The sequence below is a fragment of the Aspergillus brasiliensis genome (assembly GCF_001889945.1).
Source record: "Aspergillus brasiliensis CBS 101740 unplaced genomic scaffold ASPBRscaffold_6, whole genome shotgun sequence".
In the NCBI taxonomy this organism is placed as follows: Eukaryota; Fungi; Ascomycota; class Eurotiomycetes; order Eurotiales; family Aspergillaceae; genus Aspergillus; species Aspergillus brasiliensis.
In genome coordinates this window covers 896265-912854 of record NW_027137447.1, presented here as the reverse complement: position 1 = coordinate 912854, position 16590 = coordinate 896265, and the positions used below count along the sequence as shown (strand labels likewise).

General features: G+C 48.2%; 5 protein-coding genes across 5 annotated transcripts; 4 read left to right on the top strand and 1 right to left on the bottom strand.

The window, feature by feature from the left end:
- Positions 1-5240: 5240 nt before the first annotated feature.
- ASPBRDRAFT_124939 (uncharacterized protein) lies at positions 5241-6675 on the top strand (the record flags this gene model as incomplete). The annotated part of the gene is made up of 2 exons (XM_067617742.1): positions 5241-5624; positions 5701-6675. The coding sequence occupies 2 exons, from the start codon at positions 5241-5243 to the stop codon at positions 6673-6675; spliced, it is 1359 nt and encodes a 452-aa protein (XP_067479090.1).
- Positions 6676-7335: 660 nt separating this feature from the next.
- Positions 7336-8552, bottom strand: ASPBRDRAFT_125115 (S-adenosylmethionine-dependent methyltransferase; the record flags this gene model as incomplete). The annotated part of the gene is made up of 3 exons (XM_067617760.1): positions 7336-8147; positions 8211-8372; positions 8492-8552. The coding sequence occupies 3 exons, from the start codon at positions 8550-8552 to the stop codon at positions 7336-7338; spliced, it is 1035 nt and encodes a 344-aa protein (XP_067479089.1).
- Positions 8553-9979: 1427 nt separating this feature from the next.
- On the top strand, positions 9980-12936 carry faa4 (long-chain fatty acid-CoA ligase FAA1). The gene is made up of 6 exons (XM_067624949.1): positions 9980-10109; positions 10264-10778; positions 10850-10875; positions 10940-11335; positions 11398-12542; positions 12599-12936. Exons 2-6 carry the CDS (start codon positions 10324-10326, stop codon positions 12686-12688), a joined length of 2112 nt encoding a protein of 703 aa, XP_067479088.1. The 5' UTR covers positions 9980-10109; positions 10264-10323; the 3' UTR covers positions 12689-12936.
- A 1278-nt stretch (positions 12937-14214) lies between these two features.
- Positions 14215-14490, top strand: ASPBRDRAFT_195980 (uncharacterized protein; the record flags this gene model as incomplete). Its single annotated transcript, XM_067620924.1, has 2 exons — positions 14215-14228; positions 14298-14490. The coding sequence occupies 2 exons, from the start codon at positions 14215-14217 to the stop codon at positions 14488-14490; spliced, it is 207 nt and encodes a 68-aa protein (XP_067479087.1).
- Positions 14491-15052: 562 nt separating this feature from the next.
- ASPBRDRAFT_578088 (uncharacterized protein) lies at positions 15053-16190 on the top strand. The gene has a single exon (XM_067627800.1). It carries the CDS (start codon positions 15337-15339, stop codon positions 15736-15738), a length of 402 nt encoding a protein of 133 aa, XP_067479086.1. The 5' UTR covers positions 15053-15336; the 3' UTR covers positions 15739-16190.
- The last annotated feature ends 400 nt before the right edge of the window (positions 16191-16590 follow it).

The following is a 16590-nucleotide window of genomic DNA, read 5'->3' as shown; positions in this document are numbered from 1 at the left end:
TTATCTAGTAGTGGACTGACCGACTAGTCATGATCTATTTGTTTCTGTTCTGTGTGGATGTCATTCTCCATTCATTCACTCGTTCAGTCATTCGCATGTAATGTAATCCCAAATCCAATCCAATCAACCAAGCTCGAAGCCCAGTTTACTTACTCACACTCACTCACCAACCCGTCGGACTGGAACCGAACCCACTTACTTATACTTCCTGTGGTTTAATTAAATAGTGCGAAAATATTGATTACTATTTATTATCATTATTAGCATCATGTTCAGGTATGCGTAGTGGGTTTTGAAACTTGATTATCCGTACAGTTAGCTACGTAGTAGGTACTCTGCTCAGTCGAGTCGAGAGTTGATAGCCTCGTTTGCCAAGCTAGTGAGTGCGTTGAGTGTTGTATCTCTGAAACAGTTTTTCTGGGACAGGAGTCACTCCGGATTACTTTTCGTCGTTGTTACTTGGTAGGTGGGGGTGTATATACTATTACTAGTAAATCTAATCTGGGTACTAATAAGCACAGTATCCTCTTGGGGGGTTGCCAGCTGTTCGTTCATTCATTCATTTATTTTGTTGTGTTGTATGTTTACTTATTGTGTAGATGATCGCAGGAGGGAAGGAGGGAGGGATGCATGGATGCATGGATGAATGGAAGGAGGAAGAAGGTTGTTAGATGATGTGATTTTATTAATCAAGACAGTGATAATGACTGGCTACTGCGAATCAGATTGAAGGTGTGGTATGGAATATACATACTAGCACATCTTCACCTAAGTTGATTAAATGTCCGCGTCGTTATTTAACTAGTTGATTTGTTGTTGACTATTGCCTGTTCTTCTTTTGAAGTACAGTGTAGTGTGTAAGTTGCGATAGATATATCATTTTTGTACTTTTACTTTGGTATCTCTTTTTCTTCTTCTAGGGAGTGCTTGAGTACTCTATGATTGAGAGGATGGATAGATTCCCACTAGGAGTGCGAGATCCTTGCATTGACATTTACAGAGAGGGGATAGAGAGAGAAAGGAAAGAGGAAGAGAAAGGGTAGATTGAACGAGGAATGAGAATCTGCCACGAGTCCTGCAAAGATTCCGATGCCTTGAGAGCCTGAGAGGACCGGTTCTGGGTTCAGTGAATTTTCCTTGTTCTGACGATCCTTCCGCTAATCGAAGCTTCTAGCACGCACAGATTTCACAAGGGCGAGGGAGAAACTGTATCTGTGTGAGAGAAAGAGAGGGGCGGAAGTGACTTCCAGAGTCCGTGAACAGAAAGAAGAAAAGTTTCTTTTTTTATTATTATTATTTTTTTAATTTTCTTCTTCTCCCCTCTGACTGGAATGTGAGCAAAGAGACACAGGGAGATGGTGTGCTTGGGGACGACTCATCCATCCATTAAGGGACGACGAAACAACCGGGGAGCAGGAAGCAGCGTTCCAGAAGTGGAGCTAGTGCTATGCAGGATGGACAGAGGACAAAAAAGCCTTTGGACTTATCATCATATTGATCTAATATAGTTCAATGGTGACGGCAGGCCAGAACATCACAAGTTCTGAGAACACACAGTTATGGGGTAAGGGGACTATAGTAGGGGTTGTTAAGAGTGAAGGACTTGTTTTGTTGTCTCTCCCTATCAAGATGTGCGATCGAGGCCCCAATCAACACACCACATCGACGTGTGGTCGAATCAGATTGAGAGCGATGAGGTCGGTACAACTTACTACTTAAGTGTACTTTATTAGAGACGAGTAGTACTATGTGGACTAGTAGCCACGGGGAGAATGTGCAGGACGTACTTTGGTTCTTATCGGCAGTAAGCCCAGCTGCAACCAATCGCCGCAGAGAGACTTGCAGGAGCGTTGCAGCTCAAGGAACAAATCATCGCTGTACACACATGCAGTGAGGGGAGCTCTGGCCAAGGAATCTCTCATTCTTCTACACAGTAGGGTGGGATAAAAAAATTATGGAGATTGGTAAGTAGTCCGACTGCATGGAGGGTAGGTGGAAGAGATGAAGAGGGGGTTAGCAGGCATAGTAACAATACAAAGTAAATCCTTTGCTGTTCTTTGGTCAACGATGAAGATGATGACGATCCTGGCAGTTGTGGTCTGACATGGCCGGTAACAACGCTCTCCCAGCTGACAGACCATGAAGTGGATTCCCTACGGAGTCATTCCTCGTCTCCAGGATAACTTGTGACTAATGAATCAATCTGTATCACAGATCATTCTGGCAAAACATCCTGATGAGAGCTGTTATTTTCTGCTTTGTTTCGGCTGGTACCAAATGGCCGGCCCAAAAAGCCTGGATCTGTTTTGCTGGAACGCCCCATTTTTCTGCCCTGACTTGGACCAAACGGGCACTCCTCACGTCCAGCCTAATTTGAGAGCCACTTGGAACCAGTCTATTTATTTAGACTGGATAAATCGCGTCTGACTGCAAAAAATAGCCTCCCCTTCCATCATTTGTCGATCACCGTGTTAAACTAATCATGTACCTGTTCCAGGAATGATCCAGTCAGTGTGATTTTGGGGGGGGAAAGGAGGAGGATGAGAGGGATGCCCCGCTCGGTTGATTATTTATTGTTGTTATAATTTATCATTATTATTAGTAGGATGAGCATTATTGATTAGTATTTAGTAGACTACTGTGTAGTGTGGTGGAAAGTGACTGAGGTGCCCTGGCTGGCCCTCATGGATCCAATCCCACAGGAAGAATCCACAGTTGGGTAAGTTGTGTGTCTTTTCCACTGGAAAAGGCGGGTATCTTCCCACTTTCCTTCACATTTGCCCCTTGGAACAACACCATCCAGCGAACCAATCTTTGCCCTTTCCCAACCCGTGTCCTCCTTTCGTCTTCATTTTCTCCCGTATTCAGGGCGGGGACCTGTTCCTTTTTTCCCACCATTCTCATTGCTCTTTCCAATGAACTTCCCTCCTGTCGACGTAGCTGGTTGGGGGAGCTTCCGGCTTTGCTCACTACGAACCGAATTGATAATCTTGACATGCTGTAAGCCTGTAATACCCTTGTAATCCACTCTGGCCATGAGCACAAATCCCCCGATCTTCCATGATCTTCTACTTTCCTTCTCATTTAATTGTGTTACAAACAAGTAGTAGATCAGCCGGTCCTTATTGGTCACTCCTTTTAGTAACTAAAAATAAACATCACCAACTCCAGACAAAACGGGAAGTGAACGAAGGGAACTCACTAAAAAGGGGATGAAAAAAAAATTTACGATTGTTTCTTGAATTGATGACAAAAAAAAGAAAAAGGCCACAGAATGCTTTTGGTAACTCGACAATTCCTTAGTGGGTTAAGACAACATCAAATGAAACTTCTACATGCCATCCCCCAGGTTTCTTTATCAGCTATTGTTGAGATCATGTCAAAAGTTAATATGTTGGCGCATTACCTATATGGTCATGGTACATATCGACCCTGGTCTAAACCCATGGATTTTTCTGCTTCTGCTCCGGCAGACAACTAAAAAGTACACATCTCAGATCCCAGATAGTCCCGGGGGGGATCCGATAAATAATAGAATTTAATATAGATTACTGGGTTGGTTTGTGTTTGTCACTAGTGTGACAGTAGTGGATTTCTATCGGAGGGGCAGGCTAGTGTACAACACAGAGGCATGATTTTCGGGGGATTGAAGGATTTTAGCACAGAATCATCAGTCAAGTGAGAGGCTGTGAGTAATTACAATGATGCCCATGGTTCATTTTCAGGGATGGTGCAAAGGCCGCCGACTTTTGGTACTACTGCTAATCTGAGATCGATCTATCTATCTCAAGCAAGATTTTAATCTAATTAAAATAGAGAAAAATAGACAAATAAATAAATAGAAGAAAATGAAATTGACATTGTCGAAGCTTGCTAATAGAAATAAAAAGACAAAAGCAAAACAATAAACAGAAAGAGATGGATGGATCTGAATCGGCGCATCCCACAGTCGGAATTCCATTCAGGTTGCAGAACAGGCAATGAACCAGACAAATTGTGCAGTCTGTACTACATCGTACTATGGGCATTATTGTCAATTATTACTACATCTGACACTGGAGCTCACTAGTGCTGTTGCAGGTCCCAGACTTTATCCATGGACTTGTTTGTTTCCAAGGTCCAACTGACCGTAAAATCACTACTTACTATCTACTGACTAGTTTTATTAGCTGCTAGCGTACCTCTCTAGTGGTTGTCTAGAGCTGTCCCATTTGATCTGGTTTAATTACTTTGACCAGTATTCCAATCGTGCTCTCTCGCTCTCGCTCGCTCTTCTGACTAGTATCTCTCCCTGTCTCCCTCTCTCTTCTGCTTTTCTTTTTACATTTATTATTTTGTTTCTTTTTCCCTTTACCCTTTACCCTATTTTTTTTCTACTATTCCTATTTTTTCTTTCTTTTACCCCCTTGGTTTAAACTTTCATGCAAACCTTACCATTAGGATCGCTCCCCGCTAGACTATCTCTTTTGCGCGCGCTTCTCAACAGGCACCACTGACAGTCTTGCCTGCTTTCCTCCTTCAATCCATTGAATCCCTTGCTTAGCCGTTGACCACTTTGCATTTGTCCCTCAACTCTAGTAGGTTGACAACCATCTCAACCGACATTCGAGGGAGAAAAAAAGACCACGGAAAATTTCCTGGTGAGAGAAAACAAAATAACGGGCAAGGTGCATCGCACTAGCGGCCTCTTTTTCTTCTCTGCTTGGTGGAAGTAGTCCTTGGCTGCGTTTGACATTCTATTCTTCTGATTATTTGCTGCAAATGTAAGTCCCTCTCTTCTCTCTCTCTCTCTCGCTCGTTACTTGCTCTCGTCAATACCCCAAACTCTACATCTGCCACGCATTCTGGTCATCCTGGTCCTTCTCCACGAAGCCTTGACCTCTTATGCCCTCTGCCAACTAGCCCATTGTATGCTCGTCTTATCATCCAGTCATAAACTTCTTCCCTTTTTTGTCCTCTCTCCTTCGACTCCCTCTCGCATCTCCCTTTTCTCACCCTGCCTTACACTTATCCTCCTTCGTTCCTCTCTCTCCCCTCTCTCATCTTATTCAGCGATTCCTCACATCTCATTTCCTGCTGCTTTTTCTTCCGCTTCTTCCCCCCCCCCCCCCCCCCCCCCCCCTCGGAGTCATATCATCTGCACTCTTCAAGAAAGTTTCCATGTGCATGCCAGAACTCAAAAGCGGTAGATTCGATCAACTAATCCTCTGACTGGATCTTTCTCTTCAGTCCCCTCTACCATGACAGTTGCAGCACCTCCTGTAGCACCCGTGCACGAGAATGGCATGAACGGAGGTGCCCCCGGGCACCATGTCAACACCATGAGCCTCCCCCGTTTTCATCCAATCGCAATGAATCCGCCGCAACCAATCCCGCCAGAACATATGATGCCCGCCCATCATCAATTTCGTCCTTTTCACCCCCCTCCGATGCAGGAACAGGGTCCGCCTGCACCTGCTCCGCCGGGTCAACCCTTTCAGATAGATCACATTGAGGCTCGCCTCAGGCAACTGGAACATGAAGAGGCGGCTCGCATGGCGGCCCGTAGTCACCTTCTCGCCATCCGGAAGCGAGAGGACGAGGAGTTTCGTAGGATGACTGAAAATGCTGAAGCAGAAGAAGAGGTATGGTTATTAGGTTGTGATATAAAGATTTCCTACCGTTTCAACTCTAACATGGATTCTTTTGCCTACAAACTAGGAACTGCGTAGGCAACGGAAACGGATTAAGCGGGAGTCGATGGGACTGGGATATAATGCAAGCCTGGACTCTCCGCCGCTGCGACCAACGCCGCCTCGCCGATTATCGGAAACCAATGCAGCGACCACCCTTGCATTCTTCAAGCAACAGAGCCCTCCGGAGCCTCGCCCAATTCCCCCGCCAGCACAAGCCGCGCCGCCCCATCCTCCACCGCAACACATCCACCATGATCCTACCGGTGCCACGTCAATCCGGCGGAAGCAAAAGTATACCATCAAAAATGTTGAAGCTTGGGGGGAGCGACATGGACGTCCCGCGGCGCATGACCCTTCTGGACGGGCGCTCTGGAAGCGGCCGTCGGACGGGAGCTTGGTGTATCTCACATGCCCGGTTACGGGCTGCGGCAAGGCCGACTTTGTGACCCTGCATGGCTTCATGTGCCATTTGACCAAGAAGCACAAGGATCGTAGCCTCGGCAGTCAATCCCGGGCGCTGGAGGTGTGCGGAATTGTGTTTGATCCCAACGCTCCTCTGCCACCCGTGGCGACCGTGAACCGGGCATCGACTGAAGAAAGTCGCCTGGAATCAGGTCCCGCGGATGGCGAAGGATACCAGCAGGAGATGGAATATTCTTCTGCGTCGGATGAGGAGGAGAGTCGGGAGGTCCCCGTGAAAACGGAGGCCTCAGATCGGACACTGCCTGCGCCGCCGGCGACTATGGCCCCGGCGCCGGAGCAAATACCACTGCCGAGAACGAACGGTTCTACTAAACAATCCATCTCATCGATTATCGATCGCGACCCGGAGGATGAACCCCGGGGGCGCCTAAGCTCAATCCCGCCTCGGCCGGCTGAGGCACCACTTCAGGCGTCCCCGGATCAAAAGCCCTCGATCAAGGACGAGGCCGAATTTCCTCGGCCGCACGAGAACGAGAAAGAAAATACTGAACCTAAAGACACAATCGAGGCAAAGTAATATATACAAATACATAATAACTGGTTATTTCATTGCGTCGCCCTGTGACGAGGCAAAAAAAACTTGCATTTTATCACCTTGCATAGTACGAGCATGCTTTTCAGATTCTGTTTATATGCAGCTCTCGCGTCAATACCCTCTTTTCTATTTTGTGGGTGGCCTTGTGCACGTTCATTAATAATGTAATGTCTTACACTTGTCTCAATGATTGACCCTCTTTTCCATATATCTTTTGGATTGATGGGTTTTCTCTCTTCTACACATGCCCATCTCATTACATACTATCTATACCGGATGCCTCCCGTTACTAGCTCATTTTATACCCGTTATAACCCGCCGTCAAGAGGAGAGAGAGAGAGATAGCTTGATCCCCGGGTGCACAGTTATGGCGTCTGTTAATTTTCTTCACTGCTCTTGTTTCCCACAAGAATGTCCATACTGCTTTGGGATGTTTATACATGCACAGCTGATTTCAGCTTCTGGCCGATGACATATGCAGGAGACACGAATCTTCGTTGAAAAAGTTCCTTAACTGAGGCCATGTCTATAGTCAATAAATGACATATCACTGCATCTTCTCCTCCTACACCTTTATCTTCACATGAATACACAATTGATCACTCTCAACCTTGAAGATTAGATCTAGATCCAGATCCAGATCTATTTCAAAACCAACACATGTACCAAATACCCCGACCCGGACTTCAACTTCTCCCCCAACATCTCATCACTCACCCTCCACACCCGAAACACCCTCATCGTTTCCCGCAACCACGCCTCAAACACCTCATGTGACCGCTGCTGCTGCGCAATCACACACACCGTGGGAGTCCTCCTAGTCCTCATACTAGTAGTAGAAGGTGTATATACCGGCCTCAACCGACACAAATCCGCACACGTCCGCACAAACGGCGCAACCAACGCCTCGTTATAGATACAGTCGCATGATACGACCACGTCGAAGCCTTTATCTTCTGATTCCTCTTCCTCTCCACTATCATCATTGCTGGTGGTGGTGCACAGTCCCAAACTCTCTTTAAGCGAGTCCGCGACATCGAGTTCCCAATCTAGGGATGTGAAGATCACATTTCCATTCGTGTTTGCATTTCCCTGTTGCTGGTTCTGGGATTTCCGAGCCGATGATGAAGATGGTGCTTTGGCTAATTTCTTCGCCGAAGATTTGGAAGATTTACTTCTTCCAGTAGAAGTAGCAGCAGCGTGGGCGTTCTCATCCAGATTTTGCCGGAATAATCTCTGCACGTATTCCTGGTCGGTTGCGATGTAGTGCGCTATCTTGGGCGAAAGGGCTAGCGCTAGGAGGGCGGAGATGCCGCTGCCTAGTTCGACGATGGTGGATGTGGGAGTTAGGATGTTGTGTGTCCAGAGGGGGTTAAGCTTGCTGCTGGTATTGGTTGTGGTGGTGGTGTTGTTGGAGAGCCATTCTGCGATGAGAGGGGTGATTTTCCAGAGGACTTTTGTATATCATATTGTTTGTTAGTTGGTATTCTTGTTGGGATGGGGAAGGGAAGTGTCACCTGCACCGGTTGTACCGCCTGCTCTGGAAGACGATAGGAGTGTTGGGGATTGATGAATGGTATAGTCTTGGTCGTGGATGGTGAGGTCGATGGTTGTGGCGCGGGAGTCGACGAAGCCTAGGTTGGCGGAGGGGATGTCTTGGGAGAAAAGAAGGAAGGATTCTATATATTTGGATCGTCGGTTCAATGGTTATTATGTGTGATATACGGGGTTTTATGGTAGCTTATATAGGTATACACGCTTATAGATGATCATGATATCAATCGAGCATAGGACATACCCTCTTCTGCATCTTCGACTTCTTCGCCGATGGTGGCGAGGAATTCGGTGAGTGAAGCCATGGTATCTCAGGATCAAGATATATGTGCCTGTCTGTCTAGTGTCTACTAGGTATACAGAGGGTATATGTTTCAGATTTTCACTCCCTTGAAGGGGCCTGTTTGGTTCTGATATTGGCTGTCTTGGTCAGTCAGTAGTAGTCATGTACTTTGTCGATCGGAATATTCCATCTGCAGTGGCGGACGTTGTACAACAGAAATCAACCAGGGTGTGAGAGGGGAGAAATTGTTTCAGCTGGGATATGAGGAGAGGCTCCAATTGAGGTTTTGACTGCTTGCAATGAGCGAAGAGAAATTGGTGATGAACCTGCGGTGGTTCTGGCCGGCGGGAAGTTTTCCAGCATTGTAACGGCCGGCAGTCTGATTGGTTGGCGGGAAGGGGTCTCAGTCACACCGCAGAGATCCTTAACGTTCATCATGTATGCTGCGACTGCACTAAGGGGTTTGATGCATAATTAGGATCAAAAGATCGTGGGAGTGTGTCTGCAGTGGTTTTAACAAAATAGTCTTTGGTCTTGTTGTCTGGTGCCTGAGTACTTACCAGATAATTATCTACTAGTTACTGCTATAGTAATAATCTTAGTGACCGGTGGGAATCCCAACAAAAGCGGAACTGGGCTTAGCCCGCGACCGAGACTTTCCGATCCTTTCTTGAATCATGAAATGCGAATCTCTTCGACTCTACAGGCTTCTTATGCCGTCATCAGGGCGGGAACCTCTGGAGTGTGGATTCTATTAGTTCATATATCTCCCTTGGCTATAGGTAGTGATCTAGTCTGCTTACTCGTCATGTCGTGGCAGCTTGACAAGCTTCATAGTTCTTGTCTACCTGGCCCCGTTCCTGTCCCCATGATCCTCTCCGGTCCCCGTGTGTCAGAACCTTGAAGCTGTCGGCTGTGCTGGACCGCGACTAGTACTTATGAGGTTGCATTCAGGTCCCGACCGATCTAGACGATGCATGAGCCTAGAGGAGGTACTAGTAGTCCAGTAATTAATTACAGCAGTCGTGGCCTCAAGGGAGGTCGTTGTCACCATTGCAACCATTGTAGCGCATTGCGAGAGCGGACAGATGGGACTGAATAGTAGCAGAGTAAATAAAAGACATTAGAACCAAGGAACACGATGTGCAGGGGAAGGATCGCAAAGGAACTACTCTCATCCGTCATCGCAGCCGGAGGTGGCGGACGAGACGCCCGAGCTTTTCGTAGAGCCAAAGAGCAACTTAACCAGTTAACTAGTTAGTTAAGGGACCGCCTTGACCTCCCGTCCAGCCACAACAAATACTCTGACTTCATCCCCGATCTGCAGCTTCATCTTTCTCCTCTTCTGGTGCTGCTTCTCCTCTCCGCTACCTCCTCTTCTCCACCCTTTTTCCTATATCCCCCCCTCTCTTTTTCTCTCCTTTTATCCCATCTCATTCGGGTCCCTTACCATCTGCCGCTCGTGTTTCCTCCCCGCAATCTCGCCCGCCTTGGAAAAGGTCCTTGTGTTTCTTGCTAAGGATCCACCTGCAACCTCATCCTCCAATTTGGAGTCCGTCAGTTGTGGTTCTACACTCCCGTGAGTCTTTTGAGTTCTGCGATCCGTCCTCTTCCTCGGGTTCCCGCCTCCTTTTGCTGTTGCTTTTTCCACTGCCGTATCCGATCAGACCGAACCTAGATTCCTCAACTTCGACTGACCACCAGACGGTTCCTCCCTGTTCTTTGTTGGACAGACAAGTCTCCTACAGATTCTGCCTCCCGTTTCATCCGTCTAGATCACCTATCCTACCAAGATGCCGATGTCCAAGAAGGAGCTCCAGGAGCTTCGCATCCAACCGCGCATGTACAAGAAGCCTCCGTTCTCCGTAGAGGTCCCTGGATACGAGCCAGTTGAAGGCGAGACCATCCCTCGTCGACTGCCCGCTGCCAAGGATGGCCTCATCCTACGCCCGGCCGAGGATGTCGGAACCACTTACGATGTCTTCCGCCGCTCCGCGCGCGTTTACGGCAATGCGAAGGCGGTTGGAACTCGTCACTTGATCAAGACCCATGTCGAGAACAAGAAGGTCAAGAAGATTGTTGATGGTGTCGAGAAGGAGATCGACAAGCAGTGGACCTACTTTGAAATGAGTGGCTACAGCTACAAGAGCTTCGTCGAATACGAGAAGCTGGCCCTTGAGCTCGGCTGTGGGTTGCGAAAGCTCGGTTTGGAGAAGCCCGACAAGATCCACCTTTACGGCGCAACTAGGTGAGTATGCAGTTGGGGTTCACCGGTGTCCGTGAGGAATGCTGACGTTGCTTCTTCTCTTTTTCGCGCAGTGCACATTGGCTGGCCATGTCACACGGTTTGTGCCCAAACATCGTACCCCGGCTTATTGGTCTGCAACTAATCGCAATCCTTGTCAACAGGTTCCGCATCTCAGTCCCTGACCATTGTCACCGCATATGATACTTTGGGTGAGGAGGGATTGAAGCACTCTTTGGTCCAAACTTCCAGTTCCGCCATTTTCTGCGACCCTGTTCTCATTCCCTCCGTGGCCAACGTTCTGAAGGATGTCAAGTCTATCAAGCACGTCATCTACAACACCGACCAGGAGCCCAAGCAGGAACATCTGGACCGTCTCAAGTCCGAGTATGACTACCTGAACGTCATGAGTCTCGAGGAACTGCGGAAGCTGGGTGAAGAAAACCCCGTCGATCCCGTTCCCCCGGCCCCTGAAGACCTCTGCTGTATCATGTACACCTCTGGTTCTACCGGTCCCCCGAAGGGTGTCTCTCTGACGCATGCGAACGTTATCGCTGCGAGTAAGTTGCTGGCTCGTGATGCTCTTGGCTAGTCGCTGCTAACGACCAATCTTCTTTCATAGCTGCCGGTATCCACGAAATTGTCGGCCCTTACATTGGTCCCTCGGATGCTCTCCTCACCTACCTCCCCCAAGCGCACATTCTGGAATTCATGTTCGAGAACCTTTGTCTCTTCTGGGGTGGTACTATGGGTTACGGCAACCCTCGCACCTTGTCTGATGCTTCCATGCGTAATTGCAAGGGCGATATCCGCGAATTCAAGCCCACCATCCTGGTCGGTGTCCCGGCTGTGTGGGAGTCCGTGAAGAAGGGTGTGCTCAACAACCTGAACAAGAACAACTTCCTCATCAAGAGCATTTTCTGGGGTGCCATGTCTGCCAAGAACTTCCTCATGACTGCTGGATTCCCCGGCGCTGACATGGGAGCCTGGTTCCTGGACTCTGTGGCCTTCCGCAAGCTCAAGGAAGCGACTGGTGGCCGTTTACGGATCATGATGAACGGTGGTGGCCCGGTCTCGAAGGATACGCAAAAATTCCTGTCGATGGCCGTTGCCCCTATGATCAGCGGCTACGGTTTGACCGAAACCTCTGCCATGGGTGCCCTGAACGACCCGATGGCCTGGAACCCTGACGCGCTCGGTGAAATCCCCGCCTCTATCGAGGTCAAGCTTGTTGACTTCCCCGATGCTGGCTACTTTACGAAGAACACTCCCCCTCAAGGAGAAATCTACATTCGCGGCGGCAGTGTCAGCAGCAGCTACTGGCAGAACGAGGATGAGACCAAGGAGGCCTTCACCGATGATGGATGGTTCAAGACCGGTGACATTGGCGAGTTCGACAGCTATGGCCACCTCAAGATCATCGATCGCAAGAAGAACCTGGTTAAGACTCTCAACGGTGAATACATCGCTCTGGAAAAGCTCGAGTCCATCTATCGCTCTTCGCCCGTGGTCGGCAACATCTGCGTTTACGCCGCCCAGGATCAGGACAAGCCTGTCGCTATCATTGTTCCCGTCGAAGCCACGTTGAAGAAGGTGGCCAACGACAATGGTATCGAGGGTGACTCTCTGGAGTCTCTCGTTCACAACGAGAAGCTGAAGTCCATTGTGCTCAAGCAGCTCCAGACCGCCGGTAAGGCCGGTGGCCTGAGGGGTATTGAGATCATCAACGGTGTCGTCCTCTCCGACGAGGAATGGACCCCTCAGAATGTAAGTATCCCAATTATCTCCGCTCCTATTGAACGGTATACTAACATTCTACATAGGGCTATATGACCGCCGCTCAAAAGCTCCAGCGCAAGAAGATCCTCAACCACTTCCAGGAGGACATTGACCGTGCCTACGGCAAGAAATAAACACCCCCAATTGACTACCTTCGCAACAGCGAAACCTCATCTCATCTCGGTCAGCCGCATATCGCATGCCTGCTTTAATAGTATATCCTCTATATCCCTCAGCAACTGTTCTGCTCGCATTGTGTTTTGATCCTGCTAATTCGGTTTTCTTCTTGATTTCTGTTCTATGATATACATGTATCATGTTCTCTCCTTTTCTTTGTGTATGTCTCAGCTTAGCTTACGCTTGATGTGATACTCATCCTGGTGTCCATGCCATAAAAATTCATCAATCTGACTTATGCCTGTCTCGTTCGTAAGTTACTCGTAACGTAGTAACAGCTATACGGAGCAGACAAAATGCTCAAACAGAGATAAAGTGGTCAATGGATAGATTTGTTCTAGCTCCATCCCTTAGGTATCTTAGCACCAGTATTCTACCACCCTATCTCTACTGCTACCCCTTTCCTTATCTTCAAGACACCATCTCTAGTCTAGTTATTGAATGTACTCAAGTAGATGACTAGTCCCTGTATTAGCTTCACTAAACAGCAATACTAGTCACTGAAAGTAAGTTAGGATAAGATATCCTAGAGTATAGCAGTCGACTCTACCATGACATAGTACTACTATCTGTCTACTAGATAGTTACTATCCTCTAGTAATATAATCTCCCATATTCTATAATACTAGAATAAGTCCCTCGGATCTAGTTAGGTTACTGTAAACTAACCAGTACTAGTTCATTATACTATCTTAACGCAAGATAGATATACTATAGATGGATAGGTAGATTGCTAGATAATATCTCACAGAGCTATGGAGTAGTTAGTATCCTTGATCAGGTAATTACTTTACGTAGGAAGGAATCATTAACTAACTAACAAACTAGTTACTGCACGCATGAATCCATCAATCAATCCATCAATCAATCAATTAAATCACTTTCTATTTATCCCTGTATAGGTGAAATAGATAGATTCCTGAATTATCGAAGTGAGTATATGATATATTTCGAGACCAATAACTAGTTACTGACTAACAACAATAATTAGTAAATACTAGTTACTTGAATAACTATGTGTCTAGTCCGTAGAATTAATTGATTGATTGATTGATCTACTCCGTACTCGGTAGAGGATCTAGTATGATATACGTCTGTTTGCCGAAATCTTATTCTATCGTGAGTGATATACATGTAGTAGTGCATGCATCTTGTGATGGGGAATATGTCAGATCAATCTATCTCCTTTCTGATGTGTCTTAAGGAGGGGAAACAAGATACAGATCATTTCATTAATGCGATGGTTCCTTGGCGCTATATTGACTGGGGGGAACGTCCTAGGAAGGCGGAATTGAGTGCCAATAGACTAAACTGCTTCGAGACTAGTGCGTATTTCCCAAGTTACTGCCGGAGAAGCTCAATTCGCAACCTTCCGGACTGGAACGAACAAGTGAAACTAACTAACTACCTTACTTACCTGGTGCCTAATTACATTCAAAACACTCGTACTCTACCCTCGTGTACTTACACTTTTTCTACAAGGATGTCGTTCTGGAGGTGGGTAATCTTGCCACTAATCTAATAAGGAAATACCTTTACGCTGACCGGGCAATACGCACCTCACAGCTCATATCGGTCCCTCTCGCCCAAAACGAGAGCTCTGTTCGGAATCGGTGTGATGGCCTGGGCGTCGATTGGGCTTTGGGTCTCGCCGCAAGTGGAAAATGCTATGGGTATGGCGCCTACGAAGGAGGAGCAGGAGGAGTTGGATCGGAAACTAGCTGTCCGGATATCGAGAGTCGAGAAAGATGCAAAGTAGGTGATGCACATGGAGGCGGGTACCATCGGCTACAGCAGTGAGGTTGGGGGGTTCTGGGTTGAGACGTCAGCAGCCCAACATTTGGTTATCGCAGATGCAGGCCGCCTTGACCGGTTACGTTGAAACACCAATGGGCGACATTCACATGTTCTTGCGAGTTGAAGCTGGGGACGGGAATAAGCCAGAATAAAAATAGGCAGAAGCAGATAGGTGCGGACTTGAGTCAGAAGGAGAGTTAGGCGAGTTGCAGCAGGAAATGGAGGGGGGCGGGTGCTCATTTCTTGTTGCGTGTCTAGCCCTTGTCAGAAGTTTGTTGGCGGGACACAACATCCGGAGGCCGTTTCGTGGAACAGAATTTTCATGCATGCAATGTCGGGAGAAGTCTTGAGGCGACTATCTAGCTGACGAGCCCATGAAGAACCCAGAGAGCTGTGCTGGCAGTTAGCCAATGCTTCTTGAGGGTTGAGGCAAGCAAGCAAATGAGCCAGTAGAGGGCGAAAGAAAGGATATGAGACAATCTCTACGCAATTCAGCGCAGGGTGCTGTGACAGGGTATGATTTACGGAAAGACGAAGGGTTTGTCTGGGATAGAATCTTCACCAGCTCGTAAAGGGGGTTGGGTCGGCCATGGAAGACCAATGTTGACACGATAAACAGCCTTTTCAGCACTCAACAGGGGGCCCGCATGGCTGGTAGAACTCTCTTTCCAGGGATCAAAATCAATATTGGGACCATGGTCTCAGGTTCCGAGCAGAATCCAACGGAGTGAGATCAGCGACCCAGGATCGTTTGACGTACAGACGAACATGGGGGCCCTATTTGACTCAGATACTGCTCGGCTATTGCATGCAAGACTCCGAAGGCCCCATTTTGCGACATCGACTGCTCCAGGAAGATGGGTGGGGCGGATTGCATCCCATCGACTCGCCCGTGGGAAAAAGTAGGGGCCGCAGCGACTGGAGCCGTGGCCGTTGGAAAGGGCAAGTCGACAAGTTTCATACATTGCATTGGGCGCTGACGGTTGGTGCGGTGAAACTGACGCAGATTGGATGCAACGGTTGCGCAACGATCCGGAGAGTTGTCCAAAGGGACATTGCGGCGTTCTCGTTGGCCGCCCTCTACCAGACCGTACTTCTGTCGGTCAGAATGACCAGGCCGTCTGTGGCTTGCAAGGCTTGGGCCCCATCAATTTTGCCCGGGTCATTCACCCCCCCTCCCTTGTACGACGTGCATGGTGGGCCATTCTAGGGAAGCCAATATTGCCTCAGCAATGCTTGAGTATTTGGTAGCCATCGGGGCCCCGCCTGCGGGCATTACAGAGGTTGGAATCCACTGGGAAGGTGAAGCGTGTCCAGTTGGTGTGAGATGGTCTTTCATTGCTTTGATTCTGCATAGCCTATTGGAACGGACAACATTTCCAAGCTGCCGAAATCTGTTGGGGGTGGGGGCTGCTGCTGCTGCTGCTTATGGAGCCTTGATGGTCGACGGAAGGAGACATGTTGTGTAATATGGTTTAATTGATTCTCGCGTTTCTTTTTCCCGATGAGATGGATGCAGATGCATCACTCAAAAAGAAAAAAGAGAGGGAGAGAGAGAGAGAGGGAGAGATAAGGACCAGCAGATTAGAATTTGTCGGGCCCGAGAGAATAATAATGGAGGTTGTAGTTCTTGCAGGCTGATAACCAGACCAAAGGGAAACAATAGTCGGCTTAGGATGACTCCGGAACGTGCCGAGAGGCCCAAGGGTCTGGAAGGAGTGGCTCAACTAGACAGAGGCGCCCGTCAGCGCTGGAGGGAGTGGTCAACCAACCCGCATGGCGAAGGAGTGTACTCGAAGGCTTGGAGGCTGGATATCCTGGATAGAGCCCAGTAGGCTAGTTACACTTGCCGCCGTGATGGAAAGCATCGATGGGGGCGCTAAAAAGGGGAGAGAGGTATGCACGCTCACTAACGAGATTAAATCAGCGGCCTAATGTATGCCCGGTCGATCATGGAACGCATTGGTGGGATGATCGTCGCATTAGTTGCATCTTCCTTTTGACGTCGCTCGAGTGCCGTCACCTGCAGCCATGGAAGGACCAAGGACTTCTGACGTGGGGG